Genomic DNA, 24,770 nt, shown 5'->3' on the forward strand with positions numbered 1-24,770 from the left:
ATCTGCAGTCTGTTGACTCTGAGGACATCACTCACCGCGTTGAAATTAATTACGGAACATTTTTCATGCTCATTTACTTCAGCTTCATTTGTTTCTTGCACCTGATTAATTTGGTCGTGGACAGATTTTTCGCAAACGTTCTGAGGTGACGTGGCAGGAATCACGGGCAGGATAGACGAAAAATGCACTCAGGTCAACACACTAAAATTCCTGAAAATTCCTGCCACATGGCACTCGTACCACAAAAGCACTGTTGGCCTCGCCGCAGTAAAACCATCACGCGACAACTGCTCCCTGCAGGCCGATTGTGACACAGCACAAGCGCTCGCTGCAGCTTTCCCACATCTTTCTTCTTCTGCCATGAAACAGCGGCAGCATTGAGAAGGGTGTGTGCGCCCCCCCAGGCAGAGACCCCCCCCTTTCCCCTCTGTGCTCCACCTCTGCTAGGCTCACCAGCGAGCGCCCAGTCCCTCTCCCTGCAGAGGAAATGCCATTCCCTCTGTGCAATCAGCCCAGCTCTCCTGTCGCACTCTCCTGCCAAGCTGCGAACTTCCTCTCCCCGCTGGCTTTCTCATGAGCACAGGGAGGCAGGAAGTGATCGCCTGGCTAGAGGGCTCTTTTCCTGATTCATTTTTAGGGTCTTCCGGGGTAAATCTCCCCTTTACTGCATGACTTGCAATAAACAATATTATGAGTCAAATAGAGAAGTGGCTGGTTTGCTAAAGTTGGTGTCATTGTAAAGCTGCGGATATCCCCATCCCAGTGTTGGGATTTCATTTCAAATGCAGTCTGCATACAAAGAATGCCAAAGTGTTAGCTGGCCACAGAGGCAACTTTTACCACCCCTGTGGATTTAACAAAGGGAACAGCCCTTTCAGTTACCACCCTGATCTGACAAGTAATTTCATTTCCTCTGTGCAAGACGGAGGAAGGACCTTATACTCCACAGACACAGATAAATGAGATGCAGACACACAATCGCACACACAGTAGTCGCAAATACAATTATAACGCATACAGGCAAAAACAAGGACGGCCATTAACTGAAAGAGTGAAAGAGTGCTTCAGGGTCTGCTGGCTTTCCTGCCAACTCAGCTCTTAATTGCATAATTCAGTTATTCACTTTATTACAACCCGGACACACATTTTCTACAGGTCGTGAGAAATGAATGTATTAAAAGGTCTGCAGAACCTGCTGGACAGCAGTTTTCAAACATTGACAGCCATTCATGTGAGGCTGCTACCCTATTGAGTAACTCTGTGCTAACCTTCATGCCTTTTCTCAGTGAAATATTGCAAAGAACTGAATCCGCAAACCTGCCCTTAGCCACACAGATCTGCTTGTGACTAAAAACACTCTCATTCATTGCACAAGCAAGAAAAAATGAGCCACCTATTTGCTAGTGTGTAAAATCCATGTTCACACAGTGACAGGGCAGACGCGTTAGACTTTTCATAACAGTGTGGCAAGTTTACAATGAACCCCTTGTGCAGTCAGCCCTCTTGGTGTGACAGTGTTAAACAGCACTGTCTCCAAAGACAAACCAGCTAACGCTTAATTAGAATTCGACAGGAATACCTTGCAGGTGACCGAACCGTGTCCTTGCTGTGAGGAGAGCAGGAGATCATTGTTGTAATTTTTTTCCAGCTAATAATTAGCTGGCCCTGTAATTACCTGCTTGAGAAATATGTTGGCTGTGTCTTTTCATTTCCATGCATTAATACAAACACAACTCCATCGCCCGCCATTCTCTGACATTCCATCCTGGTTCTCCACAACAGTGCACTGCTTGTTTGTTATCTTACTGCTGGGTGGACAATTTGTATGTGCGTGATGGTTTCAAATAAATCCAACTCCCATCTGAGGAAATGAGGTGTGAACAGAGGAGTTGTCTTCCTGATGAAAAGTTAATAAATAGGAATGATGGATGAAATACGATAAAATAACAAAACTTTTCTACATTTCGGAAAACGTATTGTGTGGAGGTCAAAGGATCATCCAGAGAAGGAGGGTCCGCTTTAAAAAATGATTAACTGAACCCCAACGGGGCCTTCCTTTCCTAAACAGACTATCAAAACAAATGATGATGGAGCTACTGACCCCTCTTGCTAAGGGTGGAGTTTGTTCCATTTTGGGCTCGTGTCTGTTTGGAGCAGGGAGGGGAGAATCAATTAAAAAAAAAAAATTGTATCAACAGCTGCGAAAAAAATTCCACGTTTCATCTTGTGAAAGTGATAAAAATAACATACGCGTTCTGTCTTTATGGTCTTGTTTTCCCAGGGAGGAAGGTCACTGTCGAAAGGGCCTGGACCTCCAGCCAACACACATCAATGCAACACTTTCCTATCCTCCCTTTCACCGCTGTCATTTCCTGTTTTGACAGGAAGCGGAGAGTGATAGCACCTCCACATAAACAGAGGGTGGATTACCACTATACCAGCAGCTGTCCTCAGGTGGCTGGGCTTTTTTGACACCCTGCAATGCTCCCACACGGCACCCCACCCTTAACTCCGCATCCCGTCCCCGGACCACCAGCCAAGTTTCCTCAACACGACCCACCAACACAAATACGGCCGTACGCACGCCGGGCCGCCCTTTCATGTTCCAACGTCGTTACGGTCAGACAGCGTGGAGGACAGGACAATGGGGGCAGTAAAAAGGACCTCTCATGTTGGGGAAGCAGTCTGGCAGATGAAAGAGTGGATGACAAGGGGGTCAGAAGAGGAGCAATGTCAATACCTGGGAGGGGGCACTTTGAAGGCCAGGGAAGGTGTTGATAGTGTTCCGGCTCCCGTTCGCGCACTCCCGGAATGCGTGCCTTTCATGTTTTCAGGAAGCCCCAACAGTGAGACACAACATGAGAAGTGACGGGGGTCTGCGAGGCTTTTGTTGTTAGCGCGAGTGGCTCAAAGCCGAGGGAGAATTCACTGGCCTGTGATCTTCTCCCATCCTTTGTTTACAAGCTAATTAAGCATTGTTCTGGTCAGGGGAATTTCCTCCAGTCCTTAGAGCTCTGCCGGACTGGCCCTTTTTATACCACCTCATCTACAATAAAACGTGCTTCATAAACAGGTTTTTTGCGAGCATACCACCTAGCCGTCAAACATTTTAAGGTCGACCTAGGCTGGCTCACCCCCCAGCCCCCTTGTCTGAGATGGCTGTTTAAACATTTCACAAGGCTGCTGCAACCTGTTTGTTTTCTGTGCAAATAGAACAGAGTGGCCTGAACTGGGACAGCCATGTAAGTGAGCCCCCAAGGGTGAATTATAGGGCTGTCTTAAACGGGAGACCTCCACGATCTTTGCTATTCCTATACAGGCAACCACCAGTGCATTACCCAGCAGACCCACCACCGCCCTGGGCTCCGGTAATGGCAGCTCAGACAGACAGGACAGAGATAGTGCATAACTGGGGCCGCATTGCAAACGCCGGTCACCAAGTTTAAATTCCAGCCGTGCCGTCTTGTCTCTTTAGTGCCCTCCGCCCTTTTGTTTACATTAAAAGTCTGCCCTCCTCCGACCTCTCCCAAAAAGCAGAATGCCTAGAATAGGCTCTGGGACGAGGGAACAATGGAGCGATGGCAGTACCGCGTGAGGGTCACCAGAGGGCCAGCGGATGAACTTCAGGATTTCCTGACATAAATCCCTCTACCAGCGAGTGTCTCTGGTCCTGAGGAGCACAGGGCTCCCGCTTTTTAGCACCAGTCAGACGGCAGATGTATGCTTAAGCAGCCCACCAGCTACGCAGAGACACACAGCTGCAGCAGGCTCCAGTGAGACTGAACACTTAATGAAATATTCTTACCTGTGATGAGGAAGAAGGTCCATGGAACAGTCAGGGCCCAAAGCATACAAGAAGGAAAGGAAGACAAATGTCAGACTGTAACATGTACACGAATGCACACTATCAGATTTACTACAAGTTTTGCCTGCTTATTAGACATACAGGACATTGCATAAGGAGACCATATTGCAATTAGTGCCATTACATCTGAACATGACATAGAGTTGCAATAGGGGTTAAAACAATAACAATCAACAGAAAAGCCCCTGAAGTCATATCCAACATTCTTGCAGGTGAAAGTTGTGCAATCGCAAGCTCTGTTGAAATGTAAATCCAACCGCTCATAGTTGCTGGCCATTAGGGTTTGCGATCACCATCAGAGTGGCCTACTCTTTCCTGTTTAAAGACTGCGGGGCGGAACTGGGGGTCATTTCCCAAAGGCCTCAGATCTCTGGGCCGGGGAAGGAAAAAACACAGAGGACAGGCTAAGAAGGGAGTCACAGGGAGAAGAGAGAAGAGGCAGGTCTTCCTGAACTTCTGGCTGTAAATGAAAAAAGGATTCTCACCAAGGGCCTGAGCGCATTCTGAGAAAATTTCCCCCCAGAGTAAGGATGCCCTCTGTAGGGGGGGGATTTCCGTGTTGCACAGAACAAGCAGTTAGCCGTTCTCCAGTATTCTAGTTAGGACTGTTGTGTCAAAAACCTACGAAAGCACCATGCTGAGAATCACACTGGGAGAATATCACACTGTAAACTTAATTAAAAGGAAAGCATTGTGAATGAAAATAATAATAGACATTTTAAATGAATCTGTGTTTAAATCACCTGTCACTAATCCACACACAAACAGTAAATCAACACTCGCACAAACTCACACATTCTTCCTACAATATCCAGCAAAAATATCAACGGAATAATCTCTGAGACATCATTAATGGCATCCAAACTGAAAGCAAAACCATAATCAAGCAGCAGCAGGCGAGAGATAAGACGGTGAAAGTAATGGTCTGATAACAGGGGATGAGTGATGGTGATACGGCAGTCTGGAGCATGGGTGTGAGCTGTATTAAACTCTCAAAGAGCATTCATAACCACCGCTGCCACCCAGTTTAAAAGGTGCTGCAAATAACACTGCAAGCAGAGCAAGCCTCTGACAAAAATGTGCGCCTTGATGCGAATCTGAATATGAAAGGTCAGTCTTCAGCATTCACATGCTCGGGCAAGCCAGACCTGTCCTGCTTCCTTGCGTTGTTCAGCTGAGGTCATTAGGAGCAGGGATAAACTGCTGACTTTTACTGTCTGTGTTGCTGCTGTACTGATAGTGAATGTAGATGAGGGGAGATAAGAATCATATAGCGGGGAGTGAGAGTAATAGCCCAGCACAGAGAGAGGATAAAAGCTCTCTTCAGGAGGACCAGCACATGAAACTTTGACGGCACTGTCATAAACAGGGTTCATGGTCCCCGCTGCCACAGCAACCAGGAGGCTTTAAAAGGACTCCCTCTCTTTTCAACACAAGAGCTAAACAGGCCCCGCTGAATGGCTCTGACTGCTGTGCTGGCCTTCCCCCGATCCACCCCCAGTGTCTCCCAGTTGCAATTAAAGGGAAAAGCCAGTGCTCAGGAAGTATGTGGGCCTCAGGTGGAATTATCCACAAGGCTGCGCAGGTGTGCAAAGCTTTGACAAGGGCCCCTATGACAGCGGCTGAAGCACCATGACGACGGCTCTAACCCCCGCTTCCCCTCCTGCTCTTTCAGCACCTCCACCATTTCGCAGGCAACCAGACGCCAGGGAGGCAGGGAACCCAGCACTGATCTGGGCTGGGTTTAGAGAGCAGGGGGGGCGATGGTGGAGTTTAGGTCTGTTGTAACCTATAGTCAGCACTTGCATTAAGGCCCTGACAACTGTTGCACAGACTGCCTTCAAAGTCCACTCGGTCTGTCACTAAGTGAGCATCTGTCTGGCCTGAATGCTGGGCTCTTATCTGCCCCCACACACCCCCATTCCCACCTCTCTCACTGCCCTCTCCCTGACAGACATGTCCTGACATCTTCTCCCCAAGGTTAATGGCAAACTGATCATACCAATTACAGCTCTCTCTTTTTCTCTTACTCTCTCGTTATCTCCTTAACTACCTCTAAAATCAGTTCAGTCTAATGCAATCAAATTCTATTCAAAATGCGCCGTTGCCATGAGTAATTATTTTACTTACTGCAATATCTAATACTACAGATTACTGACATAAATAACGTATAATGGGATAATATTCTCTCCTCTCTCTCTCTCTCTCTCTCTCTTTCTCTCTCTCGCTCTCTCTCTGTCTCTCTCTCTTTCTGTCTCCCTCTCCTTAGCCAACTTGCCATCCTTTCATTTCATTCACTAGTTTTGCTCATGGTACATTAACTCATGAGGCATTTGCAAATATTGCTTCAGCAAATGACACTGTCTTTTTAGACCAGCATGGTTTCACATCATCCTACCGTTTCCTGTTACAGCCAACATTTTAATCACATTTTGGGTTAAATTATAATCATTGGTTTAGCTACTCCACCTGCAAGATGACAAGTATGCTGTACAAATTCCTGGTGATATATTTTTCTATTTATAGTGAGAATTTCTTTTTCGTCAGTTAACCTGATTAAAAACTTGCCACAGAAAAACATGCTTACAGCGAAGCCGAGAATTCCCTCACAATCTGTCAAATTAGGGAGAAAAACTGCAGAAGACGATCATATTTTATTCAGGAGACAAATACACAATTCTAGAAATTCACCCCTGTTTATTCAAACTTTACTCTGAAACTTTCTCTCTGAGACACATAGACATGGGATCATCTGTGATCCCAATATGATCAAATAAAGGACTCTGATTCATCCTCTTTATCACATTTAAAGTCCAGAGGAGCTCTAAGCCTTGTAAACTGCTTCAAAGACCTCATTATATAACGTTAAAACTATTCAGCCAATACTCTTATCAGTATCAACAGATAACTCATCAAAGCTCCATGCATAAACGACAGCATTATAAGAAGGCAGTGGGGTGCAAGTGCAGTCATGTATTATATAATTTATTCATTGTTTATCTAAGCAAAGCTCTACAGGCCACTGGCACAGAAGCAATGACACAGCAAGACTGTGAGCCAAGTCAATTGTAACAATTCACCAGCGTCAAAAAACTAGGCGACCGGCCTTGTTTCATTTGAAAACTGCAAACCAAGAAGCAATAAATTAAACATGTCTTAAATCTACAGCTGTAGATAGACACATAATTCAAATAACAACACCCCATACAGCAAATGGAAAAAAAAATGGACAACCCCAAAGTGATCTTAAAATATAATGAAAAGTAAGAATGGCTGATTTCTCTCCAAAAGACGGCTCAGCATTGTCAGTGAGGAGATAAACTAATCTGAATGCAGCTGCAGATGTGATGCCATTGACTCTTATGCACAAAAGCATCTGGCAACACACTGACATTCCTGCCCGCAGTATCCCAATGGCCTGTGCCCCTCTACATCATAGCAGTTGTGCCGTTTTTAAAGTCATAATTAGCACCAGATTTCTTTTACTTTTTGTACCCAGGATCAGAGGAGCAGAAAAAAAGCTCACAATCACCACGATCGCATCCACACGTGGACTAAACAGCCTTCAGTACACGCCAATTACAAATTCAAGCGAGAGTTCACTTTTGGTTAATTGATTCTTAGGACATTAAATGAATGAAGAGGTTCTTGTTGATTATCTTTGAATGTATCCCACTGAGGAAATGCTGGATCACAAATAATTTATTGTCTCTCGGTATGTTATATGGCCTTTGAACAAGAATGCCAGAGGTGTTTTTTAACAGTTTTTCTATTACTGTTGGATGTAGTGGTCTTGATTTCACTGAGAAATGTGCAATTTCACTACGCTTTTAGATTATAGCCTGTTTTACCGGGGAATATTAGAGCCATTTTGTCTGTTACTGGAAGAATGCAGGGGGTGCATGTGGTCACTGTCCCCCTACCTCGCTGATTACACAACTGTCATTTTCACAGAAATCGTAACAACCTCATCAAGACCCCCCCCCCCCAATACACACACACACACACACACACTCGCCATCAAGAGACTGTCAGCCTTATGCAGTGAAAAAAAATCATCCTGGTTGCCATGGAGATCACATTTCACCCAAACCTGCACAATATGCTGGATTGATTTCCAATGGACTGGTGCTGACCCCTCTGGCCTGTTGTTATGGGATGGGAAAGGGAAACGGCAGGCATGCAGAGAGGAGGGGTGCGGCCTGACGACGCTTCGAGCCCCGCAGCCGTCAGCCGCAGCCCATGTCTTTGTTTCTCAGCTCAATGCATTTGAATAAGTCCTAATTAATGATGACTTGCCCACTCGAGACCAAAAAGGAGACCTCCATCAGTGGTGTCTCTGTAAATGCGCTGTAATGAGTTCTGTGGAGCTGCGGATTCACACTATGCAGAGGGAAGGTCAGAAACCATCACATTCTTATGACGCTTCAAATCCACAGCCCAACTTTACTGAGTATTTAATGCTCCAGTGGGTGTAGTATATGAGGTGAAGTGAATGCAATATTAGTCTCATCTAATGAGTACAGTTAATAAATTGGGTAAATCCGACTTCCTTTCCTATGATCCGTGCTCTCAGAGTGGCCTTCCAGCCCATGCCAGCCCATGAGCCTCATATGCCATATCCACCTTTAACAGTGTTTTTTAAAGGTCTTCATTTCAAAATAAAAGACATAACTAATTTCCCTGGTCTGCCACTTTGTGTGGCTGCATTACTAAAGAGTCCTGACAGAACCCATGTTACTTGTGCCTCCACATGAGATCTCCTGTAGAGTTTTGGTGGTACATCTGTAATATTCTGCCACACGCTGTGGGTCAGTGCCTCATACCACCTTCTCTTCTCCATCACAGAGCCGCCAGGACTCCATCAAAAGGCATTGTGGGTAATAAAAAAGCGCCGTGCCAGCAGCAGCAGCAGTCTCCCATCAGGGCCCCCATGGCTCCCTGTGACCTGAGAGGGGGAGCAGTCTGCAGCGTGGACGCTCTCAGAGCGGGCGCGCGAAGCGCTGCAAGCAAAGCGAAACTGAAATCCCCCCGTGAATCCCTGTCACACTCCGTGGAACGAAGTGCTGAGGCAGCACCTCGGCCGTTTATATTCCTATCACACAGCCAGTGAGCAGAGCAGAGCGGCCCCCTGACAGATCACCTTTACCACTGTCTTCCACTGCACCGCCAGGATCAACGGCAAGGGCTGTGCAGCAGGGCGAAAACAGCCATGAAAATGCCTCACAAACAAATGGAAATAGCATAACATTACCCCAACATTTTCTCATACTCCCTGCCCATTATAAGAATGCTGTGAAAACGTTACATGTTAGCTTTGTGCTTCCTTCAGGTCGTTATATGTTAACTGAGTACAACTTGTTTCAAATTCAATTCATAGCAAATAGTATAAGGTGCTTGACACATATTCTCTCTCATGTGCACATTCTCTCATAAACATTCTCTGTGAAAGTGGCAATGTGTCCTTTAGGCTGGCAGGGAGGACTTCTCAGACTCTAACCACGCAATTAGCGTGCACACACGTCCCAGCACTCTCCTCTCCGAACCTGGGAGGGACTCAACCGTGAAATGAGGCATTGCGTGAACTTTGACTGGCGTTTCACAGAGCTCGACAATTTATGGCCCCCATATATCAGGCTGAGCGAGCAACAATGCAAAATAAATGGACGCATACCAAAGCGGTATTATAAGACAAACAAACATTGTGGCGGGCTGGCGTTACACACAATGGGCAAACATTGCCAAACTGGCCCTGCTGAACGGCAGGTATGCCAAAGACACAAAGAGTCCCCATAAACAGACATCTTGTCAAAGTGAGGGAAAACAAACGTGGTACTGAAATCACTTCTACATTACCCATGATGTCACAAATCCGCTTGAGGGGCACTGTTTGCTCACTTTAGGAAACTGGCTGAAGTGGCTGGACTGGTGATTAAGTGTGAGTCCCTTCCTCTTTGCCGCACAAACAAAACCCTGAGCCTACTGTAATGTGGATCTATTTTGGCACATACAGGGTGGCGAAGCACTCTTTCAGCCACACGCATTATTTTCAGCTCTTTGTCAAATGCCACAAGGCTTGTTGTCACATTAAAGAGCTTTATGAAGACAGAGAAAGATTAACTTAACCTTGCCCCATCTTCTTTGTATTAAATTGGGGATCTAAATCCTCTGCCGTTGCTATAATTCTGAGTCACATGCTGAGACCCTTTTAACATACAAATTAGATGTAGAGTACTAATGCACTGAGCCCTATTACATCACATTTTACCCCTCAACAGAATGTGCACACACAATGTACACACATGTACCCTCACAGATACACTCACAGTCAGGCACACATACACACACACACAGAGCTCACACTGGTCTAGGAGTCCTGGCTCCAGCCATTATTCAGAATGCCTACTGTTCATTTTCTTTGGCAGTCGATTGGCTGTCCCACTCCTGCCACTCGTACCCATTCAGTGTGTACTCACCACAGTGCTGAAGCTCTTGTCCGCTCCTCAGCATCGGAGGGAAACAGCTCATTGCTCTTTTGTTTTTCTTCTCCGCACTTTCTACGGTCATTGACTCGCTTTCCGTTCGCACTTTTTGTTCACCGTTTCTGGCTCTGGAGCCTGGCCCCAGTCTGCACATCATGTGGACGCACCAGCGGAGTCATATGTCACGCAATGTGTTATGAACCAGGACTGTTTGTTCATGTTTTTCAGTACAGCCTACAGCATTTGTGCCATTTCAAATAGCTATGCACCATTTTGTGTTTTTGCTGAAAGTTTAAACAAACAGTGACTTCCACACGCTGCTGTTTAATACAGTCAGAATCACACAAACTGAGTTCCACAGAGCCACTTCACTCAGGGCTCCTTTCTTCCAAAGAGCCATGCCTTTCAGGAGCGCTACTGCAGCAGGCTGTCTGTTTGTTATTGCGGTTGCCCTGTTACCAGTATAGTGCAGCCACTTAGTGACCATTGCCCTGGTGACTGTGTGTAGAGATTACAGAGAACAATGGCGATAGCAGGCTATCATTGCCGCAGAGCCCTGCACCATCCAACAGTAGCCACTCATCCACTCCACTACCAGCACACCTGGCCCTTTGTGGAGGATCACAAGGGCAGCACGAGGGGGCAAGCCCGGGGAGAGGCACTGGACTGACAAATTAAAGCAGCACACCCACCTGGCCCTCTCCAATGTCACCATGACTGGTGGGTAAGAGACACTAGTGATGACATATGAGGTGGGCTGGAGGAATTGACAACAATAAGGTTGAGTTCATGGTTAGTTCCATATTATGTATGCTTCAGCCTCTCATCCTGATCTTGGAAAATAAGATCAAATTTCAAGAATCATATAATGACAAATTGCAAGAGTTCAGATGTCCATTTTAAGGTACACTGCTACCAAACTGCACTACACAACCAAAAGCTAGATACATCTGTGGATACCAACTAATCAAGATCGAATTGGAGTGATTAACTGAGTTGTTTAATAATATTATTCCAATAATACCTGCATTTACCTTTTTATTTTCATTTTGTTTTCAATGTTATTAAAGATTACTCTTAACAATGACCCTCAGCCAGCTTTGGTATTGTCTTACTCATTTTAAATTGGACTTTAATAGTATCACAAGTGAAATGTAATTGTATTTGTGTTATCCTTGCTTCAAAGATTAACTTCACTTCAATTTTTCTTAAGTTGTATTTTATCATTGCTGTTTTCTCCCCTGTCCCAGCACACTTAACGGCGTTTGCATCATTATAATGTGTTCTCTTCAATTTACTTTTCTGTTTTCATTTTCTATAACACCTAGTTGGTGTCTGGTATCTTTTTTCCATTATTAATGCCATCATTTTACAATTCCCTACCTGTGTTGTACTTCTGGCACATGGCAACAGTAGATAATGTGTTTGGATCAATAGATACGTGATAAACATTCATGGGAAGCAGACAATCCCCAACAGTAAAAAGAAAACAGATGAGATACACTGGAAACATGTCCTACTCCTCCCTGCAGTAAACCTGCTCTGCCTCAAATCACTGACACAGGGAAGCACACCTGGACTCCTAATTGTTATCATGACTCTTTATTTTCTTGGTCAGGTGTGGCAACGTCGCTTACATTTTTAGCATACTGTTTATACTCATGGAATCTAGGTTAAATTCCTTGCCTGATGGTGCAACAGCAGTGCCAAGCCTGGGAATTAAACCTGTGATTTTCTGGTAACAAGCACAGTTCTTAAACCGCAGTGCATTATGAACCCTCACAAGACTGTCTCACACCTGGTATGTCAAAGGATCTCTGTATTGCTGACCATATTTAGCCACTGTCCGCAGAGGACCTGTGGTCAGGACAACGTCTCTTGCCTCGTCTTGTCCAGAATCAGGCTGATCTGGAAGCACAGAGGCAGATCCTCGCGGGGGAATGGCAGCTATTCCAGACGGAACATTCCAGAGCATCCCAGGTGGAATCCCTCCCTCCTCCCCCCACCCATCGCCGCTGACCGCCTGCACTGGGCGTCGGCCGCTGTGACGCCCGTGCGCTCACCTCGCCTCTCCCTGAAAGCGCGCCTGTTTCCTCTGCCCTATCCTGGAGTGGACGCTGGTTTCCTCTTGTTGTTGCCAGACTAGAATATGATCTGGAGGGGGTTTCAGGCTACATTGTTGTATTTCTCTCTCTCTCTCTCTCTCTCTCTCTCTCTCTCTCTCTCTCTCTCTCTCTCTCTGACCCACATGGGTCTCCAAATACAGATCTGTGCTTCAGACCCCACCACAGATTCCAGGGTGGGCCTGATAAACGAACACACCAAACCACATCCTTGTGTGCACGCTGAAAATGAACAGGATGCGTGGCCAACCAGACCAGCAAACTGCCATGCCCCAGAAACACCCGGATGCAAAGGGAACCTCATTGACCACAGATAAAGAGTTCCGTTTCTCTGGAGTAACGCAGTACACAGCAAGACAACAAAGGGAAAAACAATCTGTTGCAGTGGCTGCATGCGGGCGGGGTGTGAACATTGTTTAATCAGCACATCTTCGCCAGGCTCTTCCCCGCAGAAAGACACAGGGAGACAGCGGGGTGCGCAGTGATTGATGCCTGTGTCTACGCTGCCATTTGACACCAGATTATTGCTCTGCAGTTTAATGCAGTGCACATGCCATAAAGCACATCCTGGCTGCCATGGAGAAGGTTGGGGAGTGCCTTAGCCTCCGCCCTCCACAGGTTCCAGCCACGTACAGCTCCACTGGGCCTCTCTGGCTCCACTGGGCCAGCATGCTGCTCTGATAATCAGGAACTGGGCCTGATAACTGTGATCTGATAACTGGACCTATCTGGCTGTAGTCTCAGAGGGGGCGGCTCGCTGGGAGATGTAAACCTGCCCTGATTCCGTCCTGGATGCAGTTTCATTAGAGAGAGAGAGAGAAGCGCATCTGTCGTCCCCACCCCTCTGTGACTGGAGGAAAGACAAGCCGAGCTGAAGCTCCGGCAATTAAAAAGAGACCTGGAGCTCAGCGCCACACCGCCAACACACAGTGACACTGGCTTTCAATCAATTAAGTCTATGTGCTAAAAGGGGAAACGGCTTTTGCAACAAAAATATCACATTTGCACTGAGAGGATTCATTTAACAGGCAGAGAGGAGGAATTGGAATATCCGATCCAATGTTTGTAATGTCTTCTTGGAAATTCATTAGCTGAGGCGTAAATCTAATTGCCTCACCCTCCTTCCTTTGAAGCCAACATGTCAGAGAGGATCTGTCTGTGCACTGAGGCTTGGGCCACAAAGTGTTCTTTGGCCTCTAATATACATGCTGAATGGGTTGTAAATAGTATCAGTGCAGCTGGGCTCAGTTATACACCCCTGCTCAGGTTTAACGGCTGCAGTGCGCACTCCCTCCCAACCTCCCCTCCCCTGCACATCAAACCCCCATCAAGCTCTGACCACAGACCACCTCCAGCAAGCCGGCCAGTATCCACCTGTTCCAGCCTGGGTAAGCGCACCGAAACTCAACACCGCAATAAAGGGCTGCGAGCTGACAGGGGTTCAAAGGTCAATCAGCAAAGGTAGCAGAGCCCTGAGGCTTGTCTTGGAAACAGAAGGCAGACTCTCGCCCCGAACACAGCATGCAGAGCCTGGGAAACAGCTCAACCCTTTCAGCGTACTGAAAACTGTCTGTTTTGCAGAACTGAGAACGTTCCTGACAAAAACATATGTCCAGGCCAAGCTCTGTGTCCAATCTGACTTAGACTTTAAAAAGGGATATTACAAGAAAGCAGCAGATAGCAGCACAGAGCACTGCCCAGCCGCTGCACAGCTGAGCTTTCTGATGTCCACCGTAACACTGCTGGGCTTAGATGGAGTATGCTGGCCCTTGACTCCTATCTATTTGTGAATGTCTATGGATGAACGCTCTAGAGGGAATTTAATAAGTGTGGTTGTGTAACCCACGCTCTCTTGGTGGTGTGACCTTGGCTGTTCCAGCCCCACAGCCACCTTTCTCTGCTGTCACTGGGGTACGAGGATGCTGATGCATCTTTACAGCAGGCTGTGGGGACGGAGGTCCAACCGCATTGTTAGCTGTGGCTCATGTGTCTGACCCTCTGCTCTGGGACACTTATATAATCCATGACTCCAGTATATACAATTCAATAATGCATGCATGCACATATACACACACACATACTCACACACATACTTGTGCGCACACATGCAGATACCCCGGCGCACACACACACACACACACACACACACACACACACACACACACACACAACATGCAGGAAACTTTTGTTGTATGTGGCAGAGTTAGGTCATCTCCTTCCTTCCTTCACTTCTCTTCAGGAAATTAAAAAAAGCAGTATACCATTTGTATGGTGAAAATAAGCACTAATTTTAATACTTATTAAAATGCTTATAATCGTTATATACCTATGCATATTTAAAACACATTTTAAGACAAGATGACTTCTGAATCTGAGAGAAAAGCTAGTCGTTCAACCTGCAAAGCATGTCAGAATAATGTTAAATGTGAAACTACTTCTACTCGTTTCACCTTATTCACCTTTAACCCAAATAACGCTTGCAGAAAAGAAATGTGTTCTTTGTATACTGATAGAGCTGAGCTGTGAAAAGAGAGAAACACCAGGATGATAATGACCAAATGCTACCATGGTGAAACAATAAGCCTCCCTTTTCCATTCGCACATCACAGCCTCCTCACAGTACTGCACAGGATTCACAGGAAAGGACTGCTTACAGCGCCCCTAGTGGAGGAAACAATATTACATCATGCCTGTGTCAAGGGAGGATATAGCGCACCTCCATACTCCAAACTGGCAGGGAGTGAGACACAGGTGACATAATGTGATGGGGAACTACTCCCTGCATCTGTGTGTGCTGAAAAGGATTATAATCCCCTGCTGTGACACTTACTCACTGGAGAGCAATGCAGGGGGACAAAATATGGCATCCTTGATGGTAAACCCCTGCTGGGACATATACTGACTGAAGAGGAATGTAGGGGGGCAAAATATGGCATCCTTGAAGGCTCAGTGCAGTGACTGCCACAAAGTTATCTGATGCACAACACCATTAACAACAAAAAGTGGGGTTTTGTCCGACCATAGCTGATCATGTTAGCAGCAATGTGTGAGCCCTAACGATGAATCTGAGTCCCTAAAAAAAGAACCCATTTTGTGTCACCTGAAACAGTGAACGTCCCCCTCACAAAAGAAGAAACTCACGGTTACCTTACTGTGGTATTTGGACAACGTGAAAGCAGTTATGCACCAATCAGACTGATCCCATTCCTGTTCCTCTGAGCTCCCTGCATCCCCATCAACCAAATATGTGATTTATTATCAGCTTGTGGGCAAACAGCAGGCTTATTTAATCACTGTGTGCAAACACCAATAAAGCACTCCATGCGCACTTTGGCTACATTGGCTCCATCTGACTCCCCTGCATGCCCTGAGGGTAGAAATCTCGTGGTGGAGTTATGCCAGGGCAGGCTCGTTTTCCTTTGACCTCAGGCCGAAGGGCAAAGGTTAACAGAGCTGTAAAGTCTGCCTGTCACTGACCTCCACTTCCTGTGCTGCAGCACTCCACTTAGCTGACATCTCAGCACAGGGGAAACTGCTGCAGGCCTTTCAGCAAGAACCAGATAACGTGGCACGGCCATCCATACAGCTTTCTGCACCTTTCCACCTCAATCACAGCCTTTATATAACACAGTTAAGATGCCATACTTCTGAAATCTTGAAAAAAAAATCTTAAATCTGAAAAGAGATAATCCCTCCAAAAACAATGTTCCGGGCAATAAATGGGGAATCTTTCAGTATTATGACATTACAAAGAAATTAATAGCAGACACCCACCCATCATTGTCTCCAGGCCATTAGCTATGCTCTCTCCTGTCTCAAATGTACACCACTTTTACAGTGTCACTAATGAAGCCCTGACTACCAGGAAACAAAAATGAAATTGACAACTCATCAAACAGATCCAGGTTAGGGCAACAGTAGCCACACACAATTGCAGCAATTAGCAGCCTCAATAAAGCAGAGAGAATCCCATTAGCGCTGTGCAGCTCCTGACCTCTTTGGCATGGCACTACATGTTGGGCTGTTGTTGTGTCATGACATGCTGTTTTATGCAGGTCACGAGTGCTCTTACTTCTGGCTGCGATGAAAAAGCCCCCTTTCCCAAACTGTGGTTTTTCTTAAAAAAAAAAAAAAAAAACAAGACTGCGGGAGATAAAATCAGCTTCCCAGACTCATTAGTCCTAACGAGCCAACCACTTTTCCACAGAGGAGCCTCCCAACAGCCTCTCAGACTCTTTCATTATGGTCCAGCAGGTCCCAGCAAATCCAGACTGCTATCCAGATGGAAACACGGGAAAGCACCCGCATTCACTAGCATTCAAACAGATTCCTGTACATTCACTAACATTTATACAGACTCATCCACATTCACTACCATTCATACACATGCACCCACATTCACTTAAACCATGTTCACCACATTCATACAGATTCACCCATATTCACTCACACTGATGCACACTTACCCACACAGTTTCACCCACACTTACATTCAGCCACATTCACACACATTCACTAATATTCGCTTACATTCATCTGCGCGCACACACACACACTTAGTTATGCTCCTACACTGACTGACATTAACACACATTTAGACATATTCACCCAGATTCACACACACAAATACGTATTTGACACATTCACCTACATTCACAGACATTCACACACAGTTTGACATATTCACCTTTAGTGACACTTATACCCATATACTCATACCCACATACACACACTAATGCACATTAGTGAACATTAATACACTCCCACTCTTACACTGGGCACATTCAAGCAGACTTGCACATTTGCAAGGATACATTCTCATGACGCACACACTATTCCTAAACACTCAGACAGAGACTTCTATTCACTGCACACCCACATACTGTGCATTTGTGCATTCAAATAGGTTTACGCTTGTGCAGGCACAGGTAGAAAGAACAAACACACACATACACAAGTCTGGACAGAGACACAGACCACACACTCGTTACACTCACTCACCCACAATCAAACACTCCAAAGCTTACACTGGCACACTCCGGACCCAAGAGGCACGCCATCGGTGAGCACAACCCTCCTCAATGCCTGTGTGGCTCTTTGAAGGCTTGTTGTCAGGCTGACCCTGAGACCTCCAGGTGTAATCACAACACAACATCTTATCTGCTGTTGTCATCAGAGAGGCCCCAAACAGACCCACATCGCCCCACTTAGCCAGATACCACAAGTGCGCACAAGCACACACAGACACCATCAGATAAGATCACTGAACCACCACAGCCCTGAACGCAATGAACAGACACTCTGAACAGTGTGGCAATTAAGCTAATCTCCCACACAACCACGGGGATTGAAAGTTCTGCAGAAGAGCAAGACCTCCTACATCACAATTTTAGGGTCTCTTCAGTTCACTGGGTGTTAATGAGAGCCTGGCAAACTCCTCAGACACAGAGGGAGAAACACACCCACACGCACACGTGCACATGCAGAACGATAGACTGATACATGGGCAAAGGCAGATACTAACACAAAAAAAGGCACGGAAACATAGGGTTCCTTAGCACGTGCCTTTTTTACCTCAACAACTCCTCCAGTGAACACTGTATTTCTCTGCCTGCATTGACCTCTCTAATAATTGTAATTACTATTAAATACCAACTTCAAAATCATAGACTGATTTGTAAATTTGCTACAAATCAAACTATATTCTGACAACTTAGCCCCACCCAATAAGACAACATACATTGTTGTTACTAGCCAGCAACCTAAGATATCATACAGTGTTATTGGTGTAGCTGTCCATTTTACAGCTATTAAATACTGTGAACTGTTTCTTAGCCACAGCCATGAATGAACACTCATTAGTATATTAAGCAGTGCTACCAACCACCTTTTACCTGCTTTTAGCAGGACTGACAGCTGTGGTTGTTGCTCCTTTTTGTAACCACACTATTTATATCACTTGTATTAAGAGCATAAAGGGGAACTCACAACTGTAGTGGGTGCTGTGTCAGTAAGCCCACGGGGACAAACATAGACACTAACAAGAATAGACCATAGTCCTTGTAACTAAGGGAATTCTGAAAGCTATTCTCATTGCATTATATATACAAATCCATTCCCTGGCAATGTCAAGAGCTTCAAATTCTGTTTGGAAGAAACAGATCTAGAAAAGGGCTGACACACAATCTCTGAGACCAGGGACCAGATTTTGTCTGCCTCTTGGAGCTATGGCCAGATGCTCCTGTTTGAATCCATAGGATGATTTCATGGGCTCCAACATCCTGCTTCTACCACACTAAAGGAGACCAGATCTGTCAAACAATGCATTAAACCTTGGATACATTTTTCCCAGACATTCCCTTCCTGACCTTGCCCAATAAAGAGCAATATCCTTTTTCCTAAGTATTTCAGACCACCATTGCACCTCTCTGTTGCCATCTGATTCATGTGGCAATATTTCAAGGTAAAGAGAAGACTTCAGGGAGGTAGGCTACCCTTTAAAATGTGAGGAGGATAACTGAGCAATCAGCTTATCATGTTTCACACAAAAGGCAGCTCTCCCCAGGTTTGAGGATGATAGCTGGAGACAGGGAGGACAGTCATTTCAGCCAGGATATGGAATGATGAAACGGTCTTCTGGAAACAAATGGTAGCTTCAAACCCAGCAGACTTACTATGGGTTAAGAATTAAGGCCTTCACAGGTCACTTTAAAGGAGGGCTTTCCGTGCCTTGGAAAATTGATGGCCAGTTGTTGAAGATGACAGCCACGTTAGCTCTGTTCATGAGACACCTAACAATGCAGACAAAAAAAAAAATCTTCCTCCTCATTCGGCACACAGCATGACCACAATATGGCCCTTTTATAGATGAGCCCTTTGAGGAAAAAGGGCAGGGAAAAAAGTCAGCTTTCATTAATTAAAGGTAGCTCTGGGCCAGGTGGATGGGCTTTTGCCTGTGTTGAAAGATCCCCTGATTATTGTAGAAAGAAATGACCTGCTTTGAACTTGTGGCTACCCTTTAATGTTATCATATGACTTACATATTCAACTCAGTTTCACAGCCGGCAATGATAGGCTCCGGTGTATAATTTTGGACGCGCCGGGATTGTTTGTCTTTTATCATTTGAGCTGCTTACTAGATGTTAATTATGAAACCCGATACTAATAGGATAATCTCTTTAAGTGAGGCAGACACCATGTCTGTGGAACTTCTAAAAGTTTCTCCCTGTGTTTTTCCTTTAAAGGCAGACTATTTCAGTGATATTGCTTTAATTGTCAGAAACTCAAAGTGGAAGAGACTTCAATTGAAGAGACTTTTTGGCTCTCTGGCTGAGGTATGCCAAATTCACTCAAGCTCAAAGGAGGGCCACATCTCAAGGACAAATATGATCTGAGCAGCGTTAACTCAGAACTAAGTGAACCATTCAGACTTTGCCAAGGTCAGTCTAACTACTCACCCTCAAAGAGGAAAAACATAAAATGTGAAGATAAGAAACCTGGCTCTCTGAAAATGAGCCCGGGAGTGAAACTGAAGTTGTGTTAAAAGGGTTAATTACCGCCCCTGAATGTGCATGCCACAGAGGATAGAAAGATATTAATCGTCATCTTAATTGCTACAGAGCTGAGCCTTTGTTTCCCAGGCCAACAGGTTATCTCACCTATTATTTCCCAAGCCTTCCACAGCATCTGCCTTGTAAGCCTTGAAACCCAGCCAGTCTCCCATTGAGAAAGGTGTGAGGATTGGACACCGGGACTATGAGTCACCCTCATCTTCTTGAGGATGGCTTGAACATGGTCTTGGGTAAAATTTATGAAGTCAGCTTTTTGTCCCACGAGGCAGAGTGAACCAAGGTAGAGGTCACAGGGGTTCACCTCTTCCATTTCCCCTCCCAGACCTTCAGCACAAGCGCACTAACCTATCTATGCAGCAGCTCCTACTGTACGCAATAACCCCTGCGGAGTCAATATGTCTACTGGAAGAAGGGTCAAAGGGGCACGCTCACTTCCTCATCAGGGGAACCGGAGGGGTAGAGTGCACACAAAGAGCCTCCTCTTTCCCAGGAGACTCCATCGTGTCCCTTCGCCCTGCCCACAGGCAGATACCATCCAGACAGGCCCGCAGCTCTGTGGTGCACAGCCTGCCAGCCACACACAGGCTACCCACCACATGCCACTCCAGCCCCTATAGCCCAGGGAAATCAGTCACAGTTACACCGGGCTTACAGGTGGGCGGCCCTGCCAGACAAGGACAATGTCTCCTTTCTCCTGCAGCCGGGAAATCTGATACTGCAGGCAGAGCAGAAAAAGCCCTGCCCTCCCATAGCTGTTTACCTCCCAAATCAGGGCCCAATTTACCCATCAACATGGGGTTAATGGAGGAAACACAGCCACAACCCTCTGTGGAAGACCCCAGCATGTGTGTGTGCATGTGCCTTTTTGGGGGGTGGTCTGTAGTGGACTACTGGTGGTCTTGAGCACGGGTCCCATTCCCATGGAGCGGTGGTAGGGTGGGGGTGATACTTCTTGGCCTCTGATCAAGGCCTGATTATGAATCCCCACACCCCAGAAGCCTCTTATTATCTGCTCAGTTTTGTCACTGTACTTCCCACACAGAGAGCACTCACAACAGGGAGGTAAAAGGCCCCCGCGGCATGAACCTGGTTTCAGTCCCCTCATCTCCCCAACAGGGCGGTCAAGGGGCGGGGGGGTGAAGGGACAGGGGGTGGAGGGGCGGGGGGGCGGGGGGGGTGGGGGGGATTTAATCCAAACTAAGTATGGGACCTTCCCTCCAAGGAGGACAAAGAAAAAAGGACCTGAAGCCGGTGCAGGCAGCGACAACAATAAAAGTCTGAGGACTATATTTAACAGCTCTGGGAATTGCAGTGCGAGGCGTACAGGAACACTTTCAATGCGCAGCGAAGGTCAACTGGGTTTAACTTCCTCCACAGACTCCACTGCTTGCAGGTTGCTTATTTTCCTCCTCCCGCGAAACCCTGAGATAAGCATTGTTTCCCAAAACAATGGGCCACTTCCAAAGACATTTCAGCCTCCCAGACACAAGCTTTTATGTTGTTTATGGGCATTTGGTTGTAAACTGAGAGAGAAAAAAATAAGCGTCGTGGGGGAAGACGGGAGGGGAAAAAAAAGCCTGGAATACAATGAGGTGATGTCATCAGAAGGCGAGGAGACCTGGCACGTACGTAGACATTCTCACGTGGTTCACATGCACCCTACCTTTCTGCGAGCCCCCATCAAGGAAAATGGCTGTTAATCAGCTCTGTTCAGCACACCCAGAGGGCACTGCAAGCCTCTAATAGAGCACACTGACATCTAATAGGCGGTAATAGCCACGCGGCTTCAGCGAGGGCAGCGAGAGCGAGTCAGACTGGCTGCCGCGGCCCTCGTCTCTTCCCCTGCGTTTGATAACCGGGGCTGACACCTTATTGAACTAATGTACTTGATGGCTTTTCAAACTCTTTCATCCTCCTCAGAACTTCACAGCCTTGTTATGTAACCGCACTTCCCCCCCCTCTCTGCCCTATATAGGAGTTGTGACAAACACAGAAATGTGAGGAGAAGAATGTGAGGAAAAAACAAAAACAAGACCCCTCGTGCTTTCTGGCGTCCCTAGGGCAGCTAGTCGTGGGGCAAGGGGGTTGGGAAGTGGGCACTGCAGCAATATGCCACCCCTCCGATGCCTTTGCCAGGGAGGCACACACAGAGTGAGTCCGTTATCTGATGTACTCCTACCGTGCCCAGTGAGACAGACCGCAGTGGGACCGCATCCGACTAGCAGTCCCCGCGCTGGGAGGCCGGTCTCCTCCGCCTGTGTCAACACGCGTGGGCGTTTGCACCTTCGGGTTCAGACTAAACTATCCCTACTCCAGCGAGGCTTCAAAGCCATCTGTCCGCGTGCCGTCACTGCGCCCCTATGAGCAGCACACACAAGTTAAGTCCAGCCACTGCAGGAGCTTGTCCCTGTTCCACTGACAGAGCATGGAGTCAACAAGCCGCCCCCGAGTCCTGCAGGCGTGCTGGAATGGAAAACGTCTCCCATCGATGAGACAACTATCACACTCACACACTCATGAATATTCAAAAGGGTTTCGCTAAACTTGACAAGGGAAGAAAATCAAATGCTTCCAAGACAACATGCATCCATATTCAAAAACAAGTACAGAGGCCTGAACACTGAGGCAAAACTCACAAAAAAGGGTTATGTGCAAAGAGCCCAAAGTTACCAAAACAAGAAATTGTTCGCAAAGGACTTGTTTTATAAAAGACACCTGAGACCGTTACAACACCATATGGGTCCCATTCCTGGGCATGCAGTTTTAACACCTTAATTCGGATCTCACAGCTGCTGTACCACTTCAAATGTGTTTGCTCTGTTCCAATGCAACACAATAGCATGCCATACAATCAAAAAGTTTAGAGATTGTGCATGTTACTATGGCAACGAAGGTTGTAAAAGGGACCCCATGCCCACAGTATCTTTCCTCTAACATATTCACTAGCACATGAGACTACACTCTATTGAACCCAAGAAAAGGGAACTTTCAAAAAGACTGGCCCTTGCTGCATCTGTGAATTTCAAGGGAAGGAACCCTGGTACATATCAAATAGCTGATAAGATTGTCACTAAAAATAGCCAAGTATGTCAAGTTTCACCAAAGAATTTTAATACGGCTGCATGACTTCAGGTTTCAGTGGATAAATAAATAAGGTGGCTCTAGACAAATAAAGTACTGAGTTTTTTGCTTATCAGCAGAATATCTGAACTCTACTGTATTAAGTCACATATTGGCCTGAGGAACTGGATATTTTCCCCTCTGCTTTAAGTACTGTTTACAAATTCCACTTAAGATTTGAAGTAGAGAGGATTACCTGAAGAAATACTATCACCATCTCTACTGTATGCATGCTGGAAGGGACTCTAAAGAGGGAATCAGGTAGGTCCTTGTTTCAACAGAAGAGGGGGAGCACTGTAACTGCTGGCAACATTAAGAACTACAGATCAAACAGGAGCTCTCAATGCAGGTTAAAAGTCATGGTGTAGCCTGTCAAACTGCTTTAGTCAGGCGTGGTAAATTTTTTGTTTCATTTCACATAGGAGTTTTACCACAACAATGTACTTTCAGCGCTGGCAATCTCCCAGCAGGTTCCAGTAAATGTACATTTTAATAAGCTAACGACACCCTGCAAACTGGAAGAAGGGTAATTAGTGTTTTCTTGCTGATTGTGCACTGTATACATGATGCATTTAAATTCAGTATCTGACTGTACACATCCTTGGTCTTACATAAGTCTATCTTTGTGAATTGATCTGTGTGAATTTGGGTCCCTGCAGCACAGTTCATTGTTCATTCAACTGGATGGCTTTGGCTGGATATTTGTATGCACGTACACTTCTTAACTGTTTTAATAGCTTGGGTTTACAAACCTTCAGCGACCCTGGATCGGCCAGCGCGAGCGCTTGTCTCTTCAGTTCTGCGACTTTCATCTGACATTGCTTGCACAAGTTCCCCTTGCCGTCCCTTTTCTCGAAGTGACCGGACTCCGATATGGTCACAGACCCAGCGCCCTCCGGGGGTGGCCGGCTGCCACATAGCGCTTCCTCCGCTGAATGAAGTCTCTTCCTGGGATTCAGCTCGAGCGAAAAGGGTGAGTCTCTGCTGGGACACCCTTCAACCTTAGCCATGACAGAAATAAAATAAAAGTTAGCATTTCAAGGAAATGGCATTGCAAAGTGAAACTAATGTACTGTGTTAAAATGCATACTATGCACTTGACAGATACCAAAACAGATGTGGGATATGGGGTTTCAGGAGTTACAGAATAAAGTGTCCAGTTCTGTCTACCTGCCCAACTGAGCAAATCGGCGATGTGAATGTTTGAGGAAACTGTCCTAAATTCAACGAACGAATGCATGAAGGTGTGCTAATCAAAGTCACAGGTGGAACTATGATCCAAAACAATTCTATCTTCTTGCTTATTTCCCCAAGGAACACTTACCGTGAATCTCCGGTGGTCAGGGTCCCGTCCTCGAGCGGCACTGCCCAAATTTGGGTTCGTCCTCTCGGGTCTGAACATCCCGACACGTCAATTTCTCACACTTAAATAATTTCTGGCAATATTAATGCGTGGACCGTTTACCGACTAATGTCTTAAAATACCCACTGCCTACTACATATCTATGCATAAACACTTGTTTCCCCTGTTTGCCAAGTCTTTTGGTACTTGTGTAAATGGAATGCGAAATTCCCAGCGACGGTCCTTGCGCTGCTTCATTGCTATGCC

General features: G+C 46.2%; 1 protein-coding gene across 1 annotated transcript in view; it reads right to left on the reverse strand.

The window, feature by feature from the left end:
• kif26ab (kinesin family member 26Ab) overlaps positions 1-24,770 on the reverse strand; it is a 99,623-nt gene extending 74,853 nt beyond the window's left edge. The window contains exons 1-2 of the mRNA XM_036542747.1: positions 24,486-24,770; positions 23,914-24,162 (exon numbers count right to left, since the gene is read on the reverse strand). Of these exons, the coding sequence (XP_036398640.1) occupies positions 23,914-24,162; positions 24,486-24,563 (327 nt within the window). The 5' untranslated portion in view covers positions 24,564-24,770. The remainder of the gene's footprint in view (positions 1-23,913; positions 24,163-24,485) is intronic.

This window comes from Megalops cyprinoides, chromosome 12 (genome assembly GCF_013368585.1).
Source record: "Megalops cyprinoides isolate fMegCyp1 chromosome 12, fMegCyp1.pri, whole genome shotgun sequence".
Lineage (NCBI taxonomy): Eukaryota > Metazoa > Chordata > Actinopteri > Elopiformes > Megalopidae > Megalops > Megalops cyprinoides.